General features: G+C 43.9%; 1 protein-coding gene across 1 annotated transcript; it reads left to right on the top strand.

Annotated features, from left to right (window-relative positions):
• Window positions 1–3: 3 nt before the first annotated feature.
• On the top strand, window positions 4–23,505 carry LOC139566204 (ribosome biogenesis protein SLX9 homolog). Its single transcript, XM_071387239.1, has 6 exons — window positions 4–411; window positions 689–809; window positions 11,534–11,605; window positions 16,175–16,343; window positions 22,524–22,592; window positions 22,834–23,505. The coding sequence occupies exons 1-6, from the start codon at window positions 223–225 to the stop codon at window positions 22,961–22,963; spliced, it is 750 nt and encodes a 249-aa protein (XP_071243340.1). The 5' UTR covers window positions 4–222; the 3' UTR covers window positions 22,964–23,505.
• Window positions 23,506–23,620: the final 115 nt, after the last annotated feature.

Below are 23,620 nucleotides of genomic sequence, written 5' to 3'. Positions count from 1 at the left end.
TTCTTGTAAGCCTATTTTTTTGCCCACTCCATCAGTCACTGCAGGACTTTGTGAGGAAGAGGCGGAACTATAGTTTGCACAAAATTGTTTCCCCCGGGCAGCATATCACAGAGACGCACATTTTGTTGTCAAAAGACTTTCCACGTTGTTAGCTAGCTCGAGCATGAATGTGGCTTCAGAGACAGATTGTATCTTTATTTAACTCAGTAACTAAAAGGCAGTATGGTTGGAAAGATAAAGCGGGTCCGCGAAAAGCTTCATCAGGCTGCGGTTAAACTTGACAGTCCACCGTTCGGTGGCGCAAGATCCACAGATTTAGAAAAGGCACCGATTCCAAGTGGTTCATTCATCTTCGATGTAAACAAAACAAACAATGCACAGTTGCACATAAAGAAGGATGAAAACGCGAAGGTATTTTATCAACACATAATTTAACGTTCGCTTGCCAACTGCGTCTCTTCTAGATGGTTTAGCTAACGTTGTAGCTAAAATTTGTTAGAACAGTTACCGTTAGCTAGCTAACAGTTAGCTATTTCACTAGTTAGCTAGATGTCAGCTAGCTGGGGTCATAATGTATACATGTTCATGGGATCAACCTAGCTGACTATAGAGAAATTACTTTGAAGTGTTTTTTTCCGCTCCAATATATTTATGTTGGGTGTCCAATGTGGATGTTCTCTTCCAACAGACCCCACTGAGTTCCTTTCCAAGTGGAATCTTTGCTGGAACACAAATCAGCCCTGAAGCCCTCGTGCAAACTCTGAAGTTTGAAGAACCATCCAATGACACTGTTACACCTGCGCAGAAAGGTAAAGACACTTTGATTATCAACCAAATGTTTAGCTACTTAATCAGTGGAAATCTGCACGAGAGTACTTGTCTGTGTGTCTCAATAACGAATCATATTCTACCTTCAAGTACATGCATTTCATTTTCGTGACGTTTTAGCTCCCCCAAACGTCCTGGAGACATTGTTTATTTCCAGCAACATCAACCAGGCACATAGTATTTTTCTGAACACAATATGTTATTCTCTCCTACCACAAGAGGGCAGAAAATACAAAGGAATCACTCGACAACAATTGACTTGTGATGTGACGATGACAACAGCTCAGTCTATGCAGTATATTGCTTAGCATTGGTATAAAATTTGTAATGAAGAAAGGTAAGTAGGATGGTAACCTATAGATAAGAAACGATGCACCCGCCAACCTCTTCCCTCTTGAGACCTTGGCTCTTTTGAATAAGCTTAAGCCCAATGTAAGTCAGTCAGAGCAGCTACTCCAGCTGCAGTGGCAGAGCTGCAGCAAGAAGCTCGTCTTCCTTGTTAGACAACAGAGGACTGGTTCTATTTATAGCCTCTCTGCAGCATAAATAGTTCATGCATGAAATCAAGGTTCTGTTCAGTTGCCTAGCTCCCCTGCATCAGTGTTCCTCCCTGACTAGATGAGTCGTGGCACCACTGGCGCATAGAGGAGGCTGGTGCTGCAGGGTGTAGTTCTCTTGGTAGGGTACCTCGCTGCAGCCCGGTGGGAAAGCATCAGGTGTTCCTGTCCCTTGTGTATTACAGTGTAGCAGTGATGATGTTGATACACAGCGTGTATTAGTCTGCCCTGACTCTTTGTTAGAAAGACTGTTAGAGAGCTGTAATTGAGTGTCACTTTTACTGTTTGGCTTTCTCATCAAGGTTGTTCCAATGTCTTGTTGTCTCTTGCTTGTTTAGGCTTTTGTCTGTAGTGCATGGTGGGAGGGGTGCCAGGTCCCTGGCTGGCTCGCTCGATCTCTGGAGATGGTGTCTGGCTGTTCCCTGTAGCTAGTGAGCAAGGATTTAAATGGCTTCAGTTTCTGCATTCTGCTGTTTCTTTCCTCTTCTCTCTCTCGTCCTCGCTTGCAGACGCACACACACTGCTAACGAGTACTCCGTCTTCAGCCTGTTCTTGCGTCAAAACTAACAGGGTGTTTTAATACGTTGGATGTGTGTGATCTAATAACGACGGGTATATTTAGCTGTGTCTATTGATTAGGCTAACTAATTAAAGCAAGTGCTTTCCTGGCTGCTGACAAATGTATGATAATTTTTTTTTTTTAAAGGACAGGGCAATGAGATGCAGTATTCCATCTGTTGCCATGGTGAAATGTTTGTCAGTGTGCTCTTGTTTTCCCAAAACAGTGTCTGTATATTGGCCTCTTTGTGAAATGGTAACTAGGTTCTGGAAAGCAAAATCTAATTTGACAGTACATTAGTGGGAAAAGAAAATTGAGGCGATATAAGTAAGGGTTTATTAAGAATGCTGTTTTTAATTCCTGTCCACGGAAATGGTATGAATTGGATTTTTCCATTTTCTCTCATCTGAGCAGACAGACATTGGGAGCTCTTCTAGCTGTGAAAGCTGCTGTGATTAAAGCACTGCCTCCTTCTACACATTAACAATGAGGGAACGGAAGGGAGCCGGCGTTATAGAGAGCAATTATTTTAGCCTACAGCTTCTCACTTCAGCTAAACGCTCTCACGTTGTCGTGTTTAATAGGGGTATTTCACCTGAAGGATCCCAAATTCACTTTCACTGACTCTACTACATTAATATTACTTTTATTTTGGTTCGTCTTCGCCACCACCCCGTCCTCGGCGGTGTCTGTCTCTGCCCACAGGGATTAAAGCCCTCTGGTTTCTGTTCGGGCATCTGTCCAGCTAGCCACTCTACTTTGCTACGCTGTTAATTATAAAATACTCTGTTCTCTCTGCCAGAGCAGAAAGAAGCAAGCAAATGCTGTGTGTGTGTGTGTGTGTCATGTCTTTTCATCCGTTGCCTGGTGTAGGTCCCCCTGGGGGCTTGTATCCGAGCAGATATAAACTCTTATCTGACATTTTTAATTCGATTGATTTAATTAGTATTATTATGCACACTTACTGTTGGTGCTTGGCATATTCGTTGGTACTTTGTGTGTGCATGTTTGTGCGTGCCTTTTGCCTAGTTAAATAAAGGTTAGATAAAAAATAAATAAATTTCCATCCTCCTGACTATCAGTCTCTGCAGTTGATTTTCTTTTAGGCCTATTCAATTGCCTTAGTTCAGAGTCTTCACCAGGGCTCTACGTTGCCATTTTTCACATTATTTTTTACAGTGAGCATGTGTACACCTAAGTGAAACAATTTAGGAGCACAATTAAAAATATTTAAGGCAACAAGCTGTTTTCTTTGTAGTAATGGTGCAAGCATGAATATTTCAGGACGCCAGGTCCAGGTCGCACAGCAAAATATTTAGGCTCATATGCGAGTAAAACTGTCGCACTATAGAGCCCTGTTCGCTTCCATGTGTTCTGTGCTGCGTGTGTCTTGAACAGAACAATCTCTGTCTCAAAGAGCAGAACTCCTTGCTGCCGTACCACGGCGTGCAGTTAAAAGTGATGACTGCGGCAGTTGATCATTCAGTGACCACCTCTGTTTTGACAAAGAGCCCTCTTTGCACTTAATAGGGGATATCAGTATCTGAGCCGGGACCCGGTGAAACCACCTCTTTATCTTGTTGTCAGCTCCCCAAAGGCCCTACCCCTCCTCTCCTCCACCTAACAGAGAGCTGCCTGTCAATTATGCCAGAGAAAAGGGGGAAAGCGGAGAGGCTAAGCGGGGGCAAACCCAAGCAGGAAAGGAAATATGGAATTCTCCCAATCACTCATAATAAAGCCTAATCAAGTTTCACGTTTTTGTCACGTGCACTAGTACAGTGAAATGCCTTTCTTGCGATCTAATCGGTGCTATCTATTTCACTGTGTACTGAGAACCCAATCCTCTCTGGGGGTACAGGAAGGACCAGGGAGGTGGTAAGTAAGGCTCTCTTCCCCCACCACAAACGGTCCCAGGTCGGGTTGGGTTTCACCCATCAGCAGTCCAGGACCAGGGCTGTCAGGGACGGGGATGCAGCAGGAGTAGAGATGCCTATCTGGCCCCTGTACCTCTGCTGCTACAGCAGGACAACACATTTGTTGTCGACACTGCGGTGGCAGATTAAAGATTGGACCCGGCAGGAAAGAACTGGCCTGGGATGAAAGTTGGTGTGTGTGTTGCTGCTGGAAGAGCTGTATCTGAGCATGGGCTGAGGATGCACGTAGAAATTAAAAGAGAAAGATGAAAATTATTTTGCTTGGTTTGATAGTTAATTTTACGCCACCATGTTTTGGCTTGAGATAAACTCTGTGATATTGAAGCAGTTTCCGATATAAGGTGAGAGATTTTCGGCGAGGATTTACTAGTTGCAGTGGTATACCCCGGGGGTTAAGAATGACCCTGATTTGTGATGTGGGGGCTGGGTCTTGTCCTGACTCGTCAATCGCCATGGCAGCAACAGCGGTGTGGGTGGCTGGGAATTGGTGAGGTCATCCTGTCGGCCAGAAGGGAGTCAGTAACTTCAGTAGATCTAGGTTGTGGTTAGGTGTGGCCCAGTTGGTAGAGTATGGCACTTGGACCGCCAATTATCGTTGGTTCCATTCCCGCTGGGGCCTCCCATATGGAACATATATGCAAACCTGACTGTAAGTCGCGGGATAAAAGCATCTGCTAAATAGCATATATACAGTATATGAGGTTAGTTGGTTAGTCAGTGTCACACTTTGTCTTCCGTAGTAGTGATGGGGGGGGGATTGATACAGTTACACATCGCATGCGTATATTATTTTGGATGATATTGTATCGATACTTTGACTCGAATGGACCAATTTATGAAAACTATTTTGCTAGGTAGAGTTACCCACATGAAAAAATACTATAGTATGGTATAAATACGGTAGTATTACTACATTTATATATTATTGTAATCACTATAGTGTTTTTTGGTCTTCGGTCCCCAAAACACTACAGTGAATACTGTAGTATTTACTATATTGTTTTTGTTTTATCTTTGACGTAGCCACCACTTCTTTCTCCTTGGCGAAACCTACTAGACAAATACTAAACGAGCACATTTTTCAGAACCTATAAGTAGGTAGGACTGGAGTCTGAATGTATAGTTCAGAGCTTCTGCTCTTCTATAGCCTGTAGGGAACACAACACATGGTCTATACTTGGCATGTAGGTTTCTCACTCATGGTGGCACACACTGGGGAGTGGAGTAGGTGGGGTATATGCAAAGTTAATACTGCATTTGTATTACTATAGTTAAGAAAGTGTTGTTTTTGTGGAAATTACTGTAGTATTTACTACAGTTTTTTTTGTGGATAATACTGTAGTAGTTACTATAGTATACTACACAATTCTATAGTAAGCATTACAGATTTGATGGATACTACAAGTGTATAGTATACTACAAAATTATATAGTAAGTACTACACATGATCAAGCGATACTACAGTGTGGAATATAGTAACTGGAATGTTGCTGGTTCGAATTCCCGAGCCGACTAGGTGAAAAATATGCCGGTGTGCCCTTGAGCAAGGCACTTAACCCTAATTGCTCCTGTAAGTCACTCTGGATAAGAGATTTAGTATGAAACGGCCTTTTAGAAGTGCTTTGGTGTGCTTGTCAATGCACGAGTCCCTTTTCCCCCACTCCTATTGATTTAAGCAATTTCATACGAAACTTTTACTACGCGTGAAGTTTCAAATTCATCCTCGATTTACTAAATGTGTTGTGTGTCATGTATTTGAATTATTATTTTTTTTTTTACACACAAGAACATTAGATTAATAAAATATTCAATCAGTCTAATGAATAAAAGGGAAAGGGGGATACCTAGTTAGTTGTACAACGGAATGCCTTCAACTGAAATGTGTCTTCTGCATTTAACCCAACCCCTCTGACTCAGAGAGGTGCGGGGGGCTGCCTTAATCGACATCCACGTCTTGAAGGGATGACGACGATGCGCTCTTTGCGAGAGGGAATCTAATTTGATTGGTCCTCAACTCACGGCTCGAACACTTCATTCAGGGTAAGTGGAGTTAGCCTTACCCACAGCCGGTTAGTTCTGAAGGATTCGTTGCCATAGAAATGTACCTGGCTTAAAGGGGACCCACTTTCTTGTATCTGGTTAGGCTATCCCGAGTTGAACTCAAGAGTTGACCAGAGTTAGCTCTCTAACTCCTCAATCTAGATTCGTAGTACACAACGCCGATCTCTTTGTGAACTAGTTGCTGCTCTTATCTAAGGAAGAGCTCTGGTCGGGATCCTTCACTATTTGCTTCCCGGTTAAAGAAGCAATGGGAGCTGAGTACAATATCTTTTGCCTGCCAGGCCCAATGGTTTTATCCATATTGCTCATCAACCGTGCCGCGGTCATTAAAATGACTGGAATTCTATTTGTTGGCTGACTGTTGTTTAACCTTTCAACCTTGTGGCTGGGGCAGCAGGAGGGCAGCAGGAGGACAGCAGGACAGAGTTGAAAGCAGGCCAATGCAGCAGCACACTCGCCCACCATGAGCACTTTTCACCATGTTAGCTAGAGCATGACTCAGATATGGAGGACATTACCTCAATGTAGATGATTTGTCAAAGTGAATCATTCACCTGGGCATAATTTCAATGTTGAATACTATTGTGAAATGTATTATCGGGACAGTCCATACCAGTGTGGAAGTACGCTGAAACCACAATTCAAATTTTTCCCGGTGCGTTTCAATGAAAAAAAAAATGGTGATCTGATTTTGCTTTACTTTCTAAATTGACTGGAAATGATGTTGACCGCAGCCCCGGTCCATACCATAATGTCTGTTTGCGTAAAGAGAGAAGCTGTAGGATGTTTTTAATAGCAGTGGATGGGCGAGGAGGTGGCAGGGGAATGATAAACAAACACTATGAGTTCCCTCATGTGTGACTGACTCCCACTGTCCCACACTGACAGTTTCATTGCCGCAGAATGACATTAGCTACCACCACACAACCCGGACATCCCTGCCAGCTCCCCCTGCCAACCGCGCTGCCCACTCCTCTCCTTTTAGTTTTTCCCTTCCTGCTATCATTAGTGGAGAGTCATTCCCCAGCAAATGTAGGCTGAAGAATTGATTTGCCTTTACAGCGTGGGCACTGTATTGTATTATCATAACATGATTGGAAATAGTTCTTTCCTGCCTTTCCTGCTCACTTTTCTTGATAAGTCAAATCCATTTCTAACACATTACAGTGCCTATTCAAATGCATTCTACAAGGCAGCTGGATTCAGAGATGGACAGGCACAGTACAGATGATTCATAGTACTTAGGTGGGTTCATATGTCCTATTTCACACATGTAAAAGTGTGTGTTATGTGTGAATTGGACATAATTATAATTTTTTTTGTATAACCGAACTCCCCCTGAGACACCCTCTGAGAGTGGGGTCATAGCCAGTAACGTAGTAGCTACACTCAACCCAGTACAGTGATTAGGACCCCAAGGCCAATTCCAGCACACACGCACATTCCCATGTGTTTTTAATGTCTGTCTGTTGTACTAAATGTCTGTTTTCGAAATGCAACGTGAGGACTGTGTTTTCAAAGCTTACATTTCAACTGGAAGTACCTTAAAGCTAGAATCCTTAATTGCTACTTCCATTTTTGGACTTAATATAATTAATGGCATACCCGTTGAAGAATATAACTTATGCATGCCTCGTGAGCTTAGTTCAAGTATCATACCCCAAAATATAAGCTTGTTTACTCCAATGTTTGTAAAGAATGTAAATGTAAACAAACACTGGATTGCCTGAAAGCATGGTTAAAACAAACCAATAAAAATGATCATGGATGGCCAGGCCTTGCATCCCTAGCTCTGTCTATGAATTTGAGAGTGGTTGCATTTCTCCAGGCCCATCCCTCAGCGTTTTACAAAAACAGAGGCGGGGTGCAACCCATGTCACTGCCTCGTACCACCTGTCTGTAGGCTATATCCAACATTTAACAGAAGCTCATCTGTGTCTTTAAATGAGATGCTATTGATCGGGGAGGTGAAGGGAGTGGTGTCCCATTAAACAACATCTCTAGGCTCTCTGTCTCTGCTCTGCACAATGCTGTAACCTCAAGCTGCCATTCAATGATTGGAAGTTTCTAATTGAACACTAATGATAGATACTACATCTACAATGTCATGGTAATGATGATGATGTAATTCATCTGAAAAGGTCTGGATGAATAGACCTAGTTATTGGTCCATCATCGTGGTTATTGTCAGTTGGCAGGCTAAAACAACATCTATCAAACTAAACAGATCGCCTTGTTCAGTTTGACAGGAATAACATATTATCGCTGAATAGGCAACGACAAAAGTGCTGTAGGAACCTCTTAAAATTAGATCCCAGGTAACAATGTAGCCTTTTCAGAGAAAATACATTGTGGCACTGTGTGTTGACATAAAGAAGATGAGAGTAAGAAAGGTCCCTACTAGAGATGCTGCGGCGTGTAGCATTTGGGTCCCATTGAGTTCCACTTTACCGTTCTCTCAGACATGTCAGTCAAGGACTGCGGCATTGCTAATTACAAAGCCAATTCCATCAGTAGGCTCTACTAGCTATATACAGTTGAAGTCGGAAGTTTACATACACCTTAGCCAAATACATTCGAACTCAGTTTTTCACAATTCCTGATATTTAATCCTAGTAAAAATTCCCTGTCTTAGGTCAGTTAGGATCACCACTTTATTTTAAGAATGTGAAATTTCAGCATAATAGTAGAGACAATTTTTTTCATCTTTTATTTATTTCATCACATTCCCAGTGCGTTAGAAGTTTACATACACTCATTAGTATTTGGTAGCATTGCATTTCAATTGTTTAACTTGGGTCAAACGTTTCGGGTAGCCTTCCACAAGCTTCTCACAATAAGTTGGGTGACTTTTGGCCCATTCCTCCTGACAGAGCTGGTGTAACTGAATCAGGTTTGTAGGCATCCTTGCTCGCACACGCTTTTTCAGTTCTGCCCACAAATTTTTTATAGGATTGAGGTCAGCGCTTTGTGATGGCCACTCCTATACCTTGATTTTGTTGTCCTTAAGCCATTTTGCCGCGACTTTGGAAGTATGCTTGGGTCATTGTCCATTTGGAAGACCCATTTGTGACCAAGCTTTAACTTCCTGACTGATGTCTTGAGATGTTGCTTCAATATATCCACATAATTTTCCATCCTCATGATGCCATCTATTTTGTGAAGTGCACCAGTCCCTCCTGCACCCCCACAACATGATGCTGCCACCCCTGTGCTTCACGGTTGGGATGGTGTTCTTTGGCTTGCAAGCGTCCCCCTTTTTCCTCCAAACATAATGATGGTCATTATGGCCAAGCAGTTCTATTTTTGTTTCATCAGACCAGAGGACATTTCTCCAAAAAGTACGATCTTTGTCCCCATTGTGCAGTTGCAAACCGTAGTCTGGCTTTTTTGTGGCTGTTTTGGAGCAGTGGCTTCTTCCTTGCTGAGCGACCTTTCAGGTTATGTCGATATAGGACTCGTTTTACTGTGGCTATAGATACTTTGGTACCTGTTTCCTCCAGCATCTTCACAAGGTCCTTTGCTGTTGTTCTGGGATTGATTTGCACTTTTCGCACCAAAGTACGTTCATCTCTAGGGGACAGAACGCGTCTCCTTCCTGAGTGCTATGACGGCTGCTTGGTCCCATGGTGTTTATATTTGCGTACTATTGTTTGTACAGATGAGCGTGGTACCTTCAGGCATTTGTAAATTGCTTTCAAGGATGAACCAGACTTGTGGAGGTGTACCATTTTTTTCTGAGGTCTTGGCTGATTTCTTTTGATTTTCCCATGATGTCAAGCAAAGAGGCACTGCGTTTGAAGGTAGGCCTTGAAATACATCCACAGGTACACCTCCAATTGACTCAAATGATGTCAATTAGCCTATCAGAAGCTACTAAAGCCATGACATCATTGTCTGGAATTTTCCAAGCTGTTTAAAGGCACAGTCAACTTAGTGTATGTAAAGTTCTGACCCACTTGAATTATGATACAGTGAATTATAGGTGAAATAATCTGTAAACAATTGTTGGAAAAATGACTTGTGTCTTGCACAAAGTAGATGTTCTATTCAACTTGGCAAAACTATATTTTGATAACACGAAATTTGTGGAATGGTTGAAAAATTAGTTTTAATGACTCTAACCTAAGTTTATGTAAACTTCCGACTTCAACTGTATAGGGCCAGGCTGCAACACGGACACTTCATTTTCCCAAAGTCATGGAGCAGCGCATCGATCCTGTTTCTCTCTATTTTGTCAAAAGAGCGTGAAATCACAGGGATGGATAAACATTTTATTTTTAAACACACCACAAAATACTGTCACCTGCCCTGTCAGATATCAAGGTCATGTTTTGTGTTCAAAACAATTAAACCGTTGTACTTCCGTTTAAATGAGTGATTTGCTTTTCTTTACCATCTCCATCTCATTTTCTCTCTCTAAAATGTGTCCGTTTTCCACGAGACACTCCGGTGATCTGGTAGACGGTGACAATATGCATACTGCCCAGCATCTGTTGTTGTCATTGCGCTACAGGAAGCAACTGTCTGTGCGATAACCTCTGCTCTTATCGCCCAGTGTCAGTGATAGCGCTTTCTTTGTCAGGAAGGGCAGAGATGGGACCAAATGGTCACACACACACACAAACCACAAACACAGACACACACACACCCCTGGGGCAACCCTATGCACAGGGGGAAGCAACGTGGTTGTCCCAATTACTGAAAACATTCCATCCCAGGACAGGATGTTTTTCTAAAAAGGGAGAATTAGATAGATATAGTAGGTAGTGTATTCTGTTCTCAACTCCTTCCCTCCGACGGTATCTCTCCCCATTCTCCATGCCCTTTGAACCGGGAAAGACGAGCCACATGTCCTGATCGAGCCGTATCTTCTTCTGAGGCGCTCGCAACAATACTGTGATTACTTTCTCCCTTTGGGCTTCGAGTTTTTCAGCCGTGGTTTGTTTTAATGACATGTTACAGGCTTTTCTTTTTCCTGTCAAATCAAGCTCTCGCTGGGAAATTTCCATTTTTATACCCCAAACTCAAATCTGTTATTATAATTCTACTCAACTGTGAATTATTTATTTGGCAATGGGAAAATTTTTACTGGTTCCATTTATCTTGTGGAAAAAGATCTGGCACGTTTCAATTTCCAAAGCATTTTAAAAAGTCGCCTCTCTTCCTTTATCGTTGATGAATTGCTTTGAACGTTGATGAATTGATTTGCTTTGAACGTTGGTGAATTGATTTGCTTTGAACGTTGGTGAATTGATTTGCTTTGAATGTTGGTGAATTGATTTGCTTTGAACGTTGGTGAATTGATTTGCTTTGAACGTTTGTGAATTGATTTGCTTTGAACGTTGGTGAATTGATTTGCTTTGAACGTTGGTGAATTGATTTGCTTTGAACGTTGGTGAATTGATTTGCTTTGAACGTTGGTGAATTGATTTGCTTTGAACGTTGGTGAGTTGATTTGCTTTGAACGTTATTTTCTATTGTTGATGATGACCTCTTCACATACCCACGAGGGTACCTATGTTCTCTCTACTGAATGTGTGAAGTACCAGTGTAACATTGTGGATGCTCACTCACTCTGTCTCTGTTCACAGCCCCTGAGGAGAAGAAGAAGCAGCAGACGAAGAAAGAGAAGATGAAGGAGAGGCGAGACAGGTGGCTAAACAGTGAGTATTATCATAACGTAACATACATCTGACTCGTACTCTTTCTATGAGGGAGACCCTCCTATTTCACTGGTCTGTTAGGCACCCTCACAGAGAGGCACCCTCGCAGAGAGTTACACAGAATCGGGAACTTTATTGGCAGGAACAAATGTGACTAATGTGGTTCTGTACAAAGAGAGATGATGAATGAATATACTGTATTTAATAGACATATCATGATAGTGAATGGCTCAGCAGATACAAAAGCAATACTAATATGGGCCGATTTAGTGGTACTCACTTCTGCCCACACACCATCACACATGTCCACTTGAAGAGAGACTGAATAGGCTCTGAGCAGGCAAGAGGACTGTGTCCGGTTCCCCAGCAACCACCAGACCCTAGCAACCAGTGGCCTGGTCACAAAGGTCAATAGGAGATTGGGGAGCCAGTTCATGACCCTCTGATCTCTCTCTGGCACTGTTTGGGCCTAGGTGGAGTGCACTTCATTAAGTGATTAGACTCACAGGCAGGGGACTCCGTAACAAATCAAATGTTATTTGTCACACGCTTAGTCTACACCCGTTGTTTACAAACAGTCCTTCCCAACAATGCAAAATAGAAATAGCATAAGAAATTGAAATAAAATAACACAAGGAAAAAATACACAATGAGTAACAATAACTTAGCTATATACACAGGGTACCAGTACAGGGTCAATGTGCAGGGGTACGAGGTCATTGAGGTAGATATGTACATATAGGTAGGGATAAAGTGACTAGGTAACAGGATAGATAATAAACAGCAACAGTAGCTTATGTGATGAGTCAAACGAGGTTAGTGCAAAAAGGGTCAATGCAGATAGTCCGGGTAGCTATTGGTTAACTATTTAACTAACTATTTAGCCGTCTTATAGCTTGGGGGGGTAGACTCTGTTCAGGGTCCTTTTTGGTTCCACACATGGTGCATCGGATCCGCTTGCCGTGGAGAACCAGTCTATGACTCGGGTGGCTGGAGTCTGATAATTTCAACGTTCACGTTTTTACCTTTCGACACTCCTTAATGCTGACATTGGGGCTCTCTCCCAAAAGTTTGAATTTATAAAATGTAGGATTTTTCCTTTTGTGTTCAAAAATCGAATGTTTGAAAGGCAAGATAAAGAGATACCTTCAGGACATAACAGCATTAGGTTGGTGCGATGAGGAGCTCCATCCCCACTGATCTCTGCTGAGGTTTCTGGGACGCGCCAGCCCGCGACAGAGCTAGCTGTGTCTACATAATTACAACCCCTTTTTAACGCTACAGTCTGGCAAATCAGCAGCCCTCTGAAATGACCATTGAACAGATTCCCAGATCCCAGATTGAGCTTTTAACACCACCACCTGCTTTTCTAGAATTGTGATCACTTAGTAACCCAATCTGCTGATCCAATCAATTCTCTGTGTAACACAAGATGTCTCCTCTGTGCATATCATTAGACTCCAATGGTTCTTTTGACTCTGTCGGAAATTAGAGACAGGCTGTGAGCCTCAGACCTCTGCAGTTTTCGGGAAATTAACAAGGAGAAAGAAAAAAGAAGAGAAAAAATCGGATAATTGCTTTTCTGTCGTAGACCAACTGTATTCCAGGAAGAGGCGGGGCTGTCTGCATCTGCAGCGTGGGGGTCCTCTGGATCTGTAATGATGAGGATGTGCAAAATATGTGTTGACGAATAAGGGTTATTATTCCGACTGTATATTCCACAGAGGGGATTTAATGCCCCATGTGTTCCTTCATTTAGCCTAAATAAGAGACAGAGGTGGCAATTCAATCCAACTCGCATTGCACGAGTATCGAGCTACAGTTCTACACAATCTGGAAATAGCCTGAGGATTAGCCTAAATGACATGAGCGGTGAATAATTTTCCCGCTGACATTTTAATACCTCCAACACGGCCTGTCTATGATCTGGTCGTATCCACCAAAGTCAGAATTTCTACTTGAAGCCATAAAGTTTAATGCACCTCCATTTTCACCTGTTCACGAACTGTACCGATGACATCTGGTTTGAATATTCCTCCCTGGCTCTGATCACAGTATTTGTTCAAGTCTGTGGTGATGTAGGGTTTAGTGTTTTGCCGCTGACGTGGTCACAGTCGATTACATGGGCAAGTCGGCACATAAGAAACCATATGGCTCATAGTCATCATAACTCATGGCTGAAATGGATGGGATCAACACCACTCTATGATGAAAGCCAAAAGGCCCAAACCACAATGCCTTTAACCAAATGTTTTACATCTCAAGAGAAAGAGATTCTCCTCATACACTATATAGTGTATACAAAAGTATGTGGACACCCCTTCAAATTAGTGGATTCGGCTATTTCGGCCAAACCTGTTGCTGACCGGTGTATAAAATCAAGCACACAGCCATGCAATCTCCATAGACAAATATTGTCAGTAGAATGGCCTTACTGAAGAGCTCAGTGACTTTCAACTTGGCACCGTCATAGGATGCCACCTTTCCAACAAGTCAGTTCATCAAATTTCTGCTCTGCTAGAACTGCCCCGGTCAACTGTAAATGCTGTTCTTGTGAAGTGGAAGCAACAAGTTCCAAACTGCCGCTAGAAGCAACGTTCGCACAATAACTTTTCATCGGGAGGTTCATGAACTGGGTTTCCATCCGAGCAGCTGTATACAAGCCTAAGATCACCATGTGCAATGCCAAGCATCGGCTGGAGTGGTGTAGCGCTCGCTACCATTGGACTCTGGAGCAGTAGAAACGCGTTCTCTTGAGTGATGAATCATGCTTCACCATCTGCCAGTCCGACGGATGAATCTAGGTTTGGCGGATGCCAGGAGAACGCGAACTCTGACTGCGAGCCAGGCCTAATTGTCCAACCTCAGTGCCCGACCTCTCTAATGCCCTTGTGATAAATGGTCCCCACAGCAATGTTCCAACATCTAGTGGAAGGCCTTCCCAGAAGAGTGGAGGCTGTTTATAGCAGCAATGAGGTACCAACCCCATATAATGCCCATGATTTTGGAATGAGATGTTCGACGAGTAGGTGTCCACATACTTTTGCTCATATAGTGTATAAATGTCACTCTACAAAGGGTTATAGGTAATCTTGGTAAGGCTACTGATTGTTGTGGAGGCACATCTTTGACATACAGTAAGTCTCTGCTGCTTGTGCCATGATGGAAACATTGTAACCTTCCTGAACCATCAAACAAGAAAAGCATCAATACAGGATTAAGATTGAATCCTACTACACCGGCTCTGATGCTCGTCAGATGTGGCAGTACTTGAAAACTATTATGGACAACAAAGGGAAACCCAGGCGCAAGCTGCCCAGTGACGCGAGCCTACCAGACGAGCGAAATGCCTTTTTATGCTCACTTCGAGACAAGCAACACTGAAGCATGCATGAGAGCACCAGCTGTTCTGGATGACGCTCTCGGTAGCCGATGTGAGCAAGACCTTTAAACAGGTCAATATTCAGATGGATTACCAGGACGTGTACTCAAATGGATTACCAGGACGTGTACTCAAAGCATGCGGGGACTAACTGGCATGTGTCTTCACTGACATTTTCAACCTCTTCCTGACTGAGTCTGTAATACCGACGTGTTTCAAGCAGACCATCATAGTCCCTGTGCCCAGGGAAGCGAAGGTAACATGCCGAAATGATTGCCGCCCCGTAGCACTCACGTCGGTAGCCATGAAGTGCTTTGAAAGGCTGGTCATGGCTCCCATCAACAGCATCCTCCCAGACACCCTAGACCCACTCAAATTCGAAGACCGCCCCAACAGATCCACAGATGACGATGAAACAGGCTATAGGGAGGAGGTCAGAGAACTAGCAGTGTGGTGCCAGGACAACAACCTCTCCCTCAATGTGAGCAAGACAAAGGAGCTGATTGTGGACTGCAGGAAAAAGTGGTCCGAACTGGCCCCCATTAACATCAACGGGGCTGTAGTGGAGCGGGTCGAGAGTTTCAAGTTCCTTGGTGTCCACATCACCAATGAACTAGCATGGTCCAAACACACCAAGACAGTCGTGAAGAGGGCACGACAAAACCGTTTCCCCCGCAGGAGACTGAAAAGATTTGGCATGGGTCCCCAAATCCTCAAAATGTTCTACAGCTGCACCATCGAGAGCATCCTGACCAGCTGCATCACCGCCTGTAATGGCATCTGACCGACCATAAGGCACTACAGAGGGTAGTGAGTACGGCACAGTACATGACTGGGGCCAAGCTTCCTGCCATCCAGGACCTATATAATAGGCGGTGTCAGAGGAAAGACCATAAAATTGTCAGAGACTCCAGTCACCCAAGTCAAAGACTGTTTTCTCTGCTACCACACGGCAAGCGGCACCAGAGCGCCAAGTCTAGGACCAAAAGGCTCCTCAATAGCTTCTACCCCCAAGCCGTAAGACTGCTGAACTCAAATGGCCACCAAACTATTACATTGACCCCCCCCCTTATTTGTTTTGTACACTGCTGCTACTCACTGTTCATTATCTATGCATAGTCACTTCACCCCTGCCTACATGTACAAATTACATTGTAATTTAAATGCTTTTTTTGTGTGATATTTAGAGATCAGCTCCATCAAGCTGGCCAAGGAGCAACAAGTGGCCCAGGCTAAGAGGGCGGCCATGCCCGTTGTGGGTGACATGAGGCCGCTGGCAGACGCCCTGCCAGAACTCTGCCAGCTCATCCCCTCCACCACCAAGACCTCCAGAAAGGCCTCCAGAAAGAACAGTGTGTAAGTACACATCCCTGGGGAACACCCCAACAATGCTATGATTTCACACCATCCTCTTTCTCCTCACACCCACTGACTGTTCTTACAGCTGTTGGTTTGTCTCGCAGGCCTTGTTTCATCCACCACGTCATGTCATAGGTTACATTTTCATCTCCTCACACTGTCCAACCCTTTGTCTGCCTTTGTCAAGTTGAGTTTATCCAAGTCAATTTCAATCCTCTGTTTTAGGTCTTTCTTAGCATTTTTGTCACAGGAATACATGAGCTCATAATGTCCCAGTGTTTGGTTGGTCTCAGGGGCACCTGGTAGCAGGGGCCAGCCCAGCAGCAGTGCCTCAGGACGCTGTCACTGGGTTTAATGAGCCATGTTACAGGACAGACCTGGATGGACATTCCCATATTTTCCACACAGTACATTATGACAGAACCAGACTGCCACAGCACACCCCAGCTCCCCTACCTCTACAGTATGGCCTTCAGCACAGAATTAGCCAGGCGTTAGTAAGTCGTTTTGAGGTGTAGAGGACGGATGTGGCAGGGTTGCAAGATAATAAGGGAGCAATTGACTTCCGTTTAAAACAGAGGAAGAAGGAAGAGAACTGGGGTGTATTCATTAGTCGGATTCCATTGCAAAACTTTTGGTCTTTCGCAAAACGTTTTGCGACAGAAACCTTTCTATTAGACAAATGCAGGTAGGTCTCTCCCCGTTTCATTCCCTTTGGTTCCTAGAGTAAATGGTAAACACACCAAACGTTTTGCAATGGAATTCGACTAATGAATACACCTATGGTGAGATTATGCCGTAAAATGCACTATATAAGAGGGGAAGAAATCGCCTCGAACGGCAATCCTGCAAGTGAATGAAGTCTGATCTAGTTCTGAGGACATTTCAATTGTGCATTATACCATTCCTCTTTGGTTTCTGGATGCTTCCAGGGTTATTTATTGCAGTCAAATTCAGCTCGGGAAAGCCTCAGTGGAGCTTGTTTATTGTGATGGGCAGTTTTTCAACCAGTCATAAATGTCTGTATGACTTAATGCCTTGGAGCCAATGCCTTGCGTTTGTTTTTTAATGTGCTGCAGTTCTCTTTCTCTCGCTCGCTCTTTTTTCTTTCGCTCTCTCGCTCCTGTCTGTTTCTATCTGTGTCCCTCTCTCTCTCTTCAGCTTAAAGATAAAGTAAACCAAGATGGCGAGCTCAGCGGAGCACACACAGGCCTACCTCCTAATTGTAACTATCAGACTCAAAAAAGCAATGCACCATATAGGTTGTATAAAAGGGCCCTTTAGACTGTTCCAATACATGCAATTAGCCTTGTGGCTCTTACAAAGCCTTCCATCAGAGTCCATGGAGACATGGTTGCTAGGCAGTGGCGAGGTTAGCTCACTTCTCACAAGTTAATTCTTCCAGGAGTACGGAGTAGCAGGCACTATAGAGAAGATCGAGGACAGGTCTTCGAGAAAAGTTATTTGTTGATGAAAGGCAGTCTTTTGATGAAGACCAGGAGATGGATGTTGCGTATTGCTTTTGTACCAGTTTTTGATGTGCCTGTTGTATATTCATACAAGGAAATCATGTAAAGCCTAATACTGGTCTGTCAGGCTGACTTATGGATGTATTTGAAGTGTGAAACGGGGATCCTAACATAAGCCAAAGGCCAGAGATGTCAGCAATGACTCTAAGTGTGTGTGAAGTGTGAACAAGACAGGCTTATTACCACCAGCTGTGTGACACTGGAATTCCTCCCTGACTGAAGTTAGAATTCTCCAGAGAGTAGATCAAACCGGATCAGGCAGATCGTGTTAAAGGAATGGAACGTTTGTCAGATACATTTTCCTTCAATTCCACCTTTATCAAAATCCTAAAACGTCTTCGTTATCTTTTTGATGTTTGTTTTTTTATGGAATAAGGGGAACTGTACCTGAACTTTCACCCCCAGAGGAAGGTTGTTCTTCTTGACACTGACAGACACCTCTAGAAGAAGATGAGGGTTGTGTGGTTCCGTATAGAACTCAACCATTGCAAGAGTGCAGACGGCGCCTATATTACATGCTGGCCTACCTATGACAACTTAGACCCTCTTGCCGTGTATGTGGTAGGTAGAATGTTTGTTAGGAAAAAGATGTGTGTGCAGTGGGGTCTGAAATTATTGACACCCTTGATAAAGATGAGCAAAAATGACTGTATAAAATAAATAATTCGATGTATTCATTTTTTTATACGAATACAATTGCTCAGAGAAAGAGATTTTGTTTAACAAGTAAGGTGTCTCCCGAGTGGAGCAGCGGTCTAAGGCACACATCGCATTGCTTGAGGTGTCATTACAGACTCTGGTTCGATCCCAGGCTGTGTCACAACCAGCCGTGACCGGGAGTCCCATAGGGTGGCGCACAATTGACCCAGCGTCATCCGGGTTGGGGAATGGTTTGGCCGGGGGGGGGGGCTTTACTTGGCTCGTCACGCTCTAGCGAATCTTTGGAGGGCCGGGCGCCTGCAGGCTGACTTTGGTCGTCAGTTGAATGGTGTTTCCTCCAACACATTGGTGCAGCTGGTTTTCCGGGTTAAGCGGGCAGGTGTTGAGTGCTGTTTGGCGGTTCATGTTTCAGAGGACGCATGTCTCGACATTCGCCCCTCCCGAGTCCGTTTTGGAGTTGCAGTGATAAGACAAGATCGTAATTGAAATTGGGGTAAAAATAAATAAATAAAACATTTCTCCAGAAGGTAGGGGTCAAAATGATTGACACTCTTTTTTCAATACCCCACCTTGCGAGGATAATGGCACTGAGCCTTTTTCTAAAATCTTTTATGAGTTGGAGAACACATTGGGAGGGATCTTAGACCATTCCTCCATGCAGAATCCTTCCAGATCCTTGATATTATAACGTATGCGCTGGGAGTCGGGAAGCAAGTTCAGGGAGTGAATATATTTAATGAATAAACGAAACACGAACAACGCACAGACATGAAACAATGACACATGGGGAAGGAACCAAAGGGAGTGACGTGTATAAAATGCAAAAAAATGAACGTCCCTTTTTCAGGACCCAGTCTTTCATAGATAATTTGTAAAAATCCAAATCACTTCACAGATCTTCATTGTAAAGGATTTAAATACCGTTTCCCATGCATGTTCAGTGAACCATAAACAATTAATGAACATGCACCTGTGGAACGGTCGTTAAGACACTAACAGCTTACAGACGGTAGGCAATTAAGGTCACAGTTATGAAAACTTAGGACACTAAAGAGGCCTTTCTACTGAGTCTGAAAAACACCAAAAGAAAGATGCCCAGGGTGTCTGCTCATCTGCGTGAACGTGCCTTAGGCATGCTGCAAGGAGGCATGAGGACTGCAGATGTGGCCAGGGCAATAAATTGCAATGTCCGTACAGTGAGACGCCTAAGACAGCCGATCGTTCTCGCAGTGGCAGACCACGTGTAACAACACATGCACAGGATCGGTACATCTGAACATCACACCTGCGGGACAGGTACAGGATGGCAACAACAACTGCCCGAGTTACACCAGGAACGCACAATCCCTCCATCAGTGCTCAGACTGTCTGCAATAGGCTGATAGAGGCTGGACTGAGGGCTTGTAGGCCTGTTGTAAGGCAGGTCCTCACCAGACATCACCGGCAACAACGTAGCCTATGTGCACAAACCCACTGTAGCTGGACCAGACAGGACTGGCAAAAAGTGCTCTTTGACGAGTCGCGGTTTTGTCTCACCGGGGACGATGGTCGGATTCGCGTTTATCGCCGAAGGAATGAGCGTTACACCGAGGCCTGTACTCTGGAGCAGGATCGATTTGGAGGTGGAGGGTCCGTCATGGTCTGGGGCGGTGTGTCACAGCATCATCGGTCGCATCATCGGACTGAGCTTGTTGTCATTGCAGGCAATCTCAACGCAGTGCATTACAGGGAAGACATCCTCCTCCCTCATGTGGTACCCTTCCTGCTCATCCTGACATGACCCTCCAGCATGACAATGCCACCAGCCATACTGCTCGTTCTGTGCTTGATTTCCTGCAAGACAGGAATGTCGGTGTTCTGCTATGGAAAGCGAAGAGACCGGATCTTAACCCCATTGAGCACGTCTGGGACCTGTTGGATCGGAGGGTGAGGACTAGGGTCATTCCCCCCCAGAAATGTCAGGGAACTTGCAGGTGTCTTGGTGGAAGAGTGGGGTAACATCTCACAGCAGGAACTGGCAAATCTGGTGCAGTCCATGAGGAGGAGATGCACTGCAGTACTTAATGCAGCTGGTGGCCACACCAGATACTGACTTACTTTTGAATTTGACCCCCCTTTGGTCAGAGACACATTATTCAATTTCTGTTAGTCACATGTCTGTGGAACTAGTTCAGTTTATGTCTCAGTTGTTGAATCTTGTTATGTTTACACATGTTAGGTTTGCTGAAAATAAACGCAGTTGACAGTGAGAGGATATTTATTTTTTTGCTGAGTTTATAGGGCAGGTATTCAAGGAGGTGATGGATACCCGGTGAGTATTGACACACAGGTGCGTATAACGATGGTGACAGGTGTGCGCCTTAACGAGCAGCCTGGTGTCCTAGAGACCAGAGAGGGAGCACACGTGACAGATATCCTTTGTTTGCGCTTATGGACTGCCCTCTTCAATTCAAACCACAAGATTTCAGTGGGTGTCAAGTCTGGAGACTGAGATGGCCTTTGCAAAATGTTGATTTTGTGGCCAATTAATAATTTCTTTGTGGATTTTGGCGTATGCTTGGTTATTGTCTTGCTGGAATATCCACTTGCGGCCAATTTTCATGCTCCTGGCAGAGGCAACCAGGTATTTGGTAAAAAATGTCCTGGTACTAGGTAAAGGGCATGATGCCGTTGAGCTTAACAAGTGCCCCAGGACCAGTGGAAGCAAAATAGCCCCATAACATCAAAGATCCACCACCATATATTACAGTAGGTATGGGGTTCTTTTCTGCTCATGCGTTCTCATTTCGAAGCCAAACCTACCACGGGTGTGTGTGGCCCAAGAGCTATATTTTCATGTCATCCAGCAAATGTAAACACCTAGAGGTTGCTAAATGGCATTGGCACCTGGATTGGAACCGGTGATTTGGTCAGATGACATGACAATCAAGCTCTTTGGCCACGCACACTAGGGGTGGGTTTTGAAATGAGAACGCATGAGCAGAAAAGAATCCCATACCTACTGTAAAATATGCTGGTGGATCTTTGATGTTATGGGCTATTTTCTTCCACTGGTTCTGGGGTATTACTCGTTAAACCAAATCTATTTCTCTGTGCAATTGACCCCCACTGAGTTTTTTGGGGGTTTAAATTGGTCCGCAGGCCTACAAAAGGGGTACGGCCCATGTGCCGTCAGTTGCCAAAGCCTTCAGGCATTATTGACTAACTAGCTATTCAGCCAACACAATCTCTCTTCAGTTGCCAAAGATATCAAGTTCTCTGTTGTGTTCCATCTGTGTTATTATGGGAAGAGTTGATATTTACGATGATAATATTTGATTAATTCCCGAGTTGAACTCTTGTAGCTGTCCTGTCCTGGATGGACCTTTTAGACTAGACTGTGTGTTTACTGTAGCTCCACAAGGCTGTTTTCACCTTTGGCCTTTGGCTTCCCCACTGCCTCCAACCTAGCTGCAGTTCCCATGACCTCTCTGCTGAAAAACACATTTATTTGGATTGAAATGGTTTTAATTCGCAAGCAAGTCCGTGTCTACCCTTTTCACTCTTGTCTGTCAAACTTGTCACAACTCGCAAGAGCATATGTTTTGTCCCATCATGCCCTTGTTATATCTTTGCTGATGCGTTTGGGTGAACTCCACATCCATTTTGCCATAGAAAACAAGGTTTTTCTGTACATCACAACTTGGCATGGTCAATTGTTGGACAAGGCCAGAATGGATCGTTGGTGGATCAGCTCAGTTGGCCGGCCTCCATCTCTGTCTGTTATTAGTAAATTAAGTACTTGTCTGTCTGGCCCCGGTCCTAAATAACTAAACACATACAGGAAAGTCCTAACTATGGCACTGCCTGGAACGATCGCACATGGATAGCACATTGTGGTCCTAACGACCTTTTTTTGTGTTACCTGTTTCTTGTTTGTAACCATAATCATTCCATATGAAATCGATCACTTTTTGACCATCTTTGTCACTTTGTCTCTCCCTCTCAGCCCAGTGAAGAAGAAGCCAGAACCAACAGACTTCAGTCTGATGAAGCCAGCACAAAAACGCAAACTCCTGTAAGACCTCACATTAACCTGTACCCGACCCTGGCCAAACCACCACTGATGATCACATGTCCAACTTATTATTCTCCATGAGAAAATGACATGGAGCTTCAATGTAAATGTTATCCTGCTTATTATCAGAGCAACCAAGATAATAAACTGCCCATCTGCTATTTACTTTTACCGTTATTACGTCTCTTTATTTTATATTTTATTATTACCATACAACCTACCTATTTTGTTTTGATCTCAGGGAGAGTGAGACCAGTCGGTTTAGTGAAGCCGTGAAGAACCTGGCACACAGCAAGACTAACCCTCTGGCAGCTATTGGTGAGCATCTGAGGAAGAGACTGAAGCAGGAAGAGGAGCAGGGGCCTAGCTAACGTGTTCGACTGGAGACGCCATTTGGTTCTGCAGAGACAGGGGTCGTGTTTGAGATCGACTACGCTGCAGTCGGCAACTGCAAGACTGACTGACTGATCTAGAAATAACCTTGCATCCTAAATAACTACTTATTATTATTTGTAGATCAGTCATAAATTGATGCTTTCGAACACGGCCATGACACAAGAAAGCCCCTGCCTTTATTTAAGGGTGATGCCTGCATCCCTGTTCCCTGTGCCCAAACCTGCCAAAATCAATGAGCTCTTTTGATTTGAAGTGGTTTTGGTCATTGTGCACTATACCTGTAAAACATCAGAGGGCAGGTTGTCTGAGTAACGGCTAAGTTTACGACACCTAATTAGATCATGCCCCCAGTTTTAGAGAAGTTGAAAATGAATAGTTAACGTTTGTGGATGAGGAAAAACAAACTGATGTTGTAAATGTTAAGAATCGATCTGTCATCAACACGTCTCCTTTCAATTTGTGTACAGTATCTCTTCCACATTTCTTTTAAGCAATATTAAAAATGCAATACAGTACATTCAAACTTGCCTTCCATTTTGTATAACACTATGTATGTATCACGTCTTTGTGATATTGATGAATATGAATTTAGATCAGCTTGTGATGGATATGGAACATGGAAGGTTCCAGTT

Source organism: Salvelinus alpinus, chromosome 38 (genome assembly GCF_045679555.1).
Source record: "Salvelinus alpinus chromosome 38, SLU_Salpinus.1, whole genome shotgun sequence".
NCBI classification, from domain to species: Eukaryota; Metazoa; Chordata; class Actinopteri; order Salmoniformes; family Salmonidae; genus Salvelinus; species Salvelinus alpinus.
The sequence above is the reverse complement of the archived record's forward strand: the minus strand, read 5'-3'. Positions and strand labels throughout refer to the sequence as shown.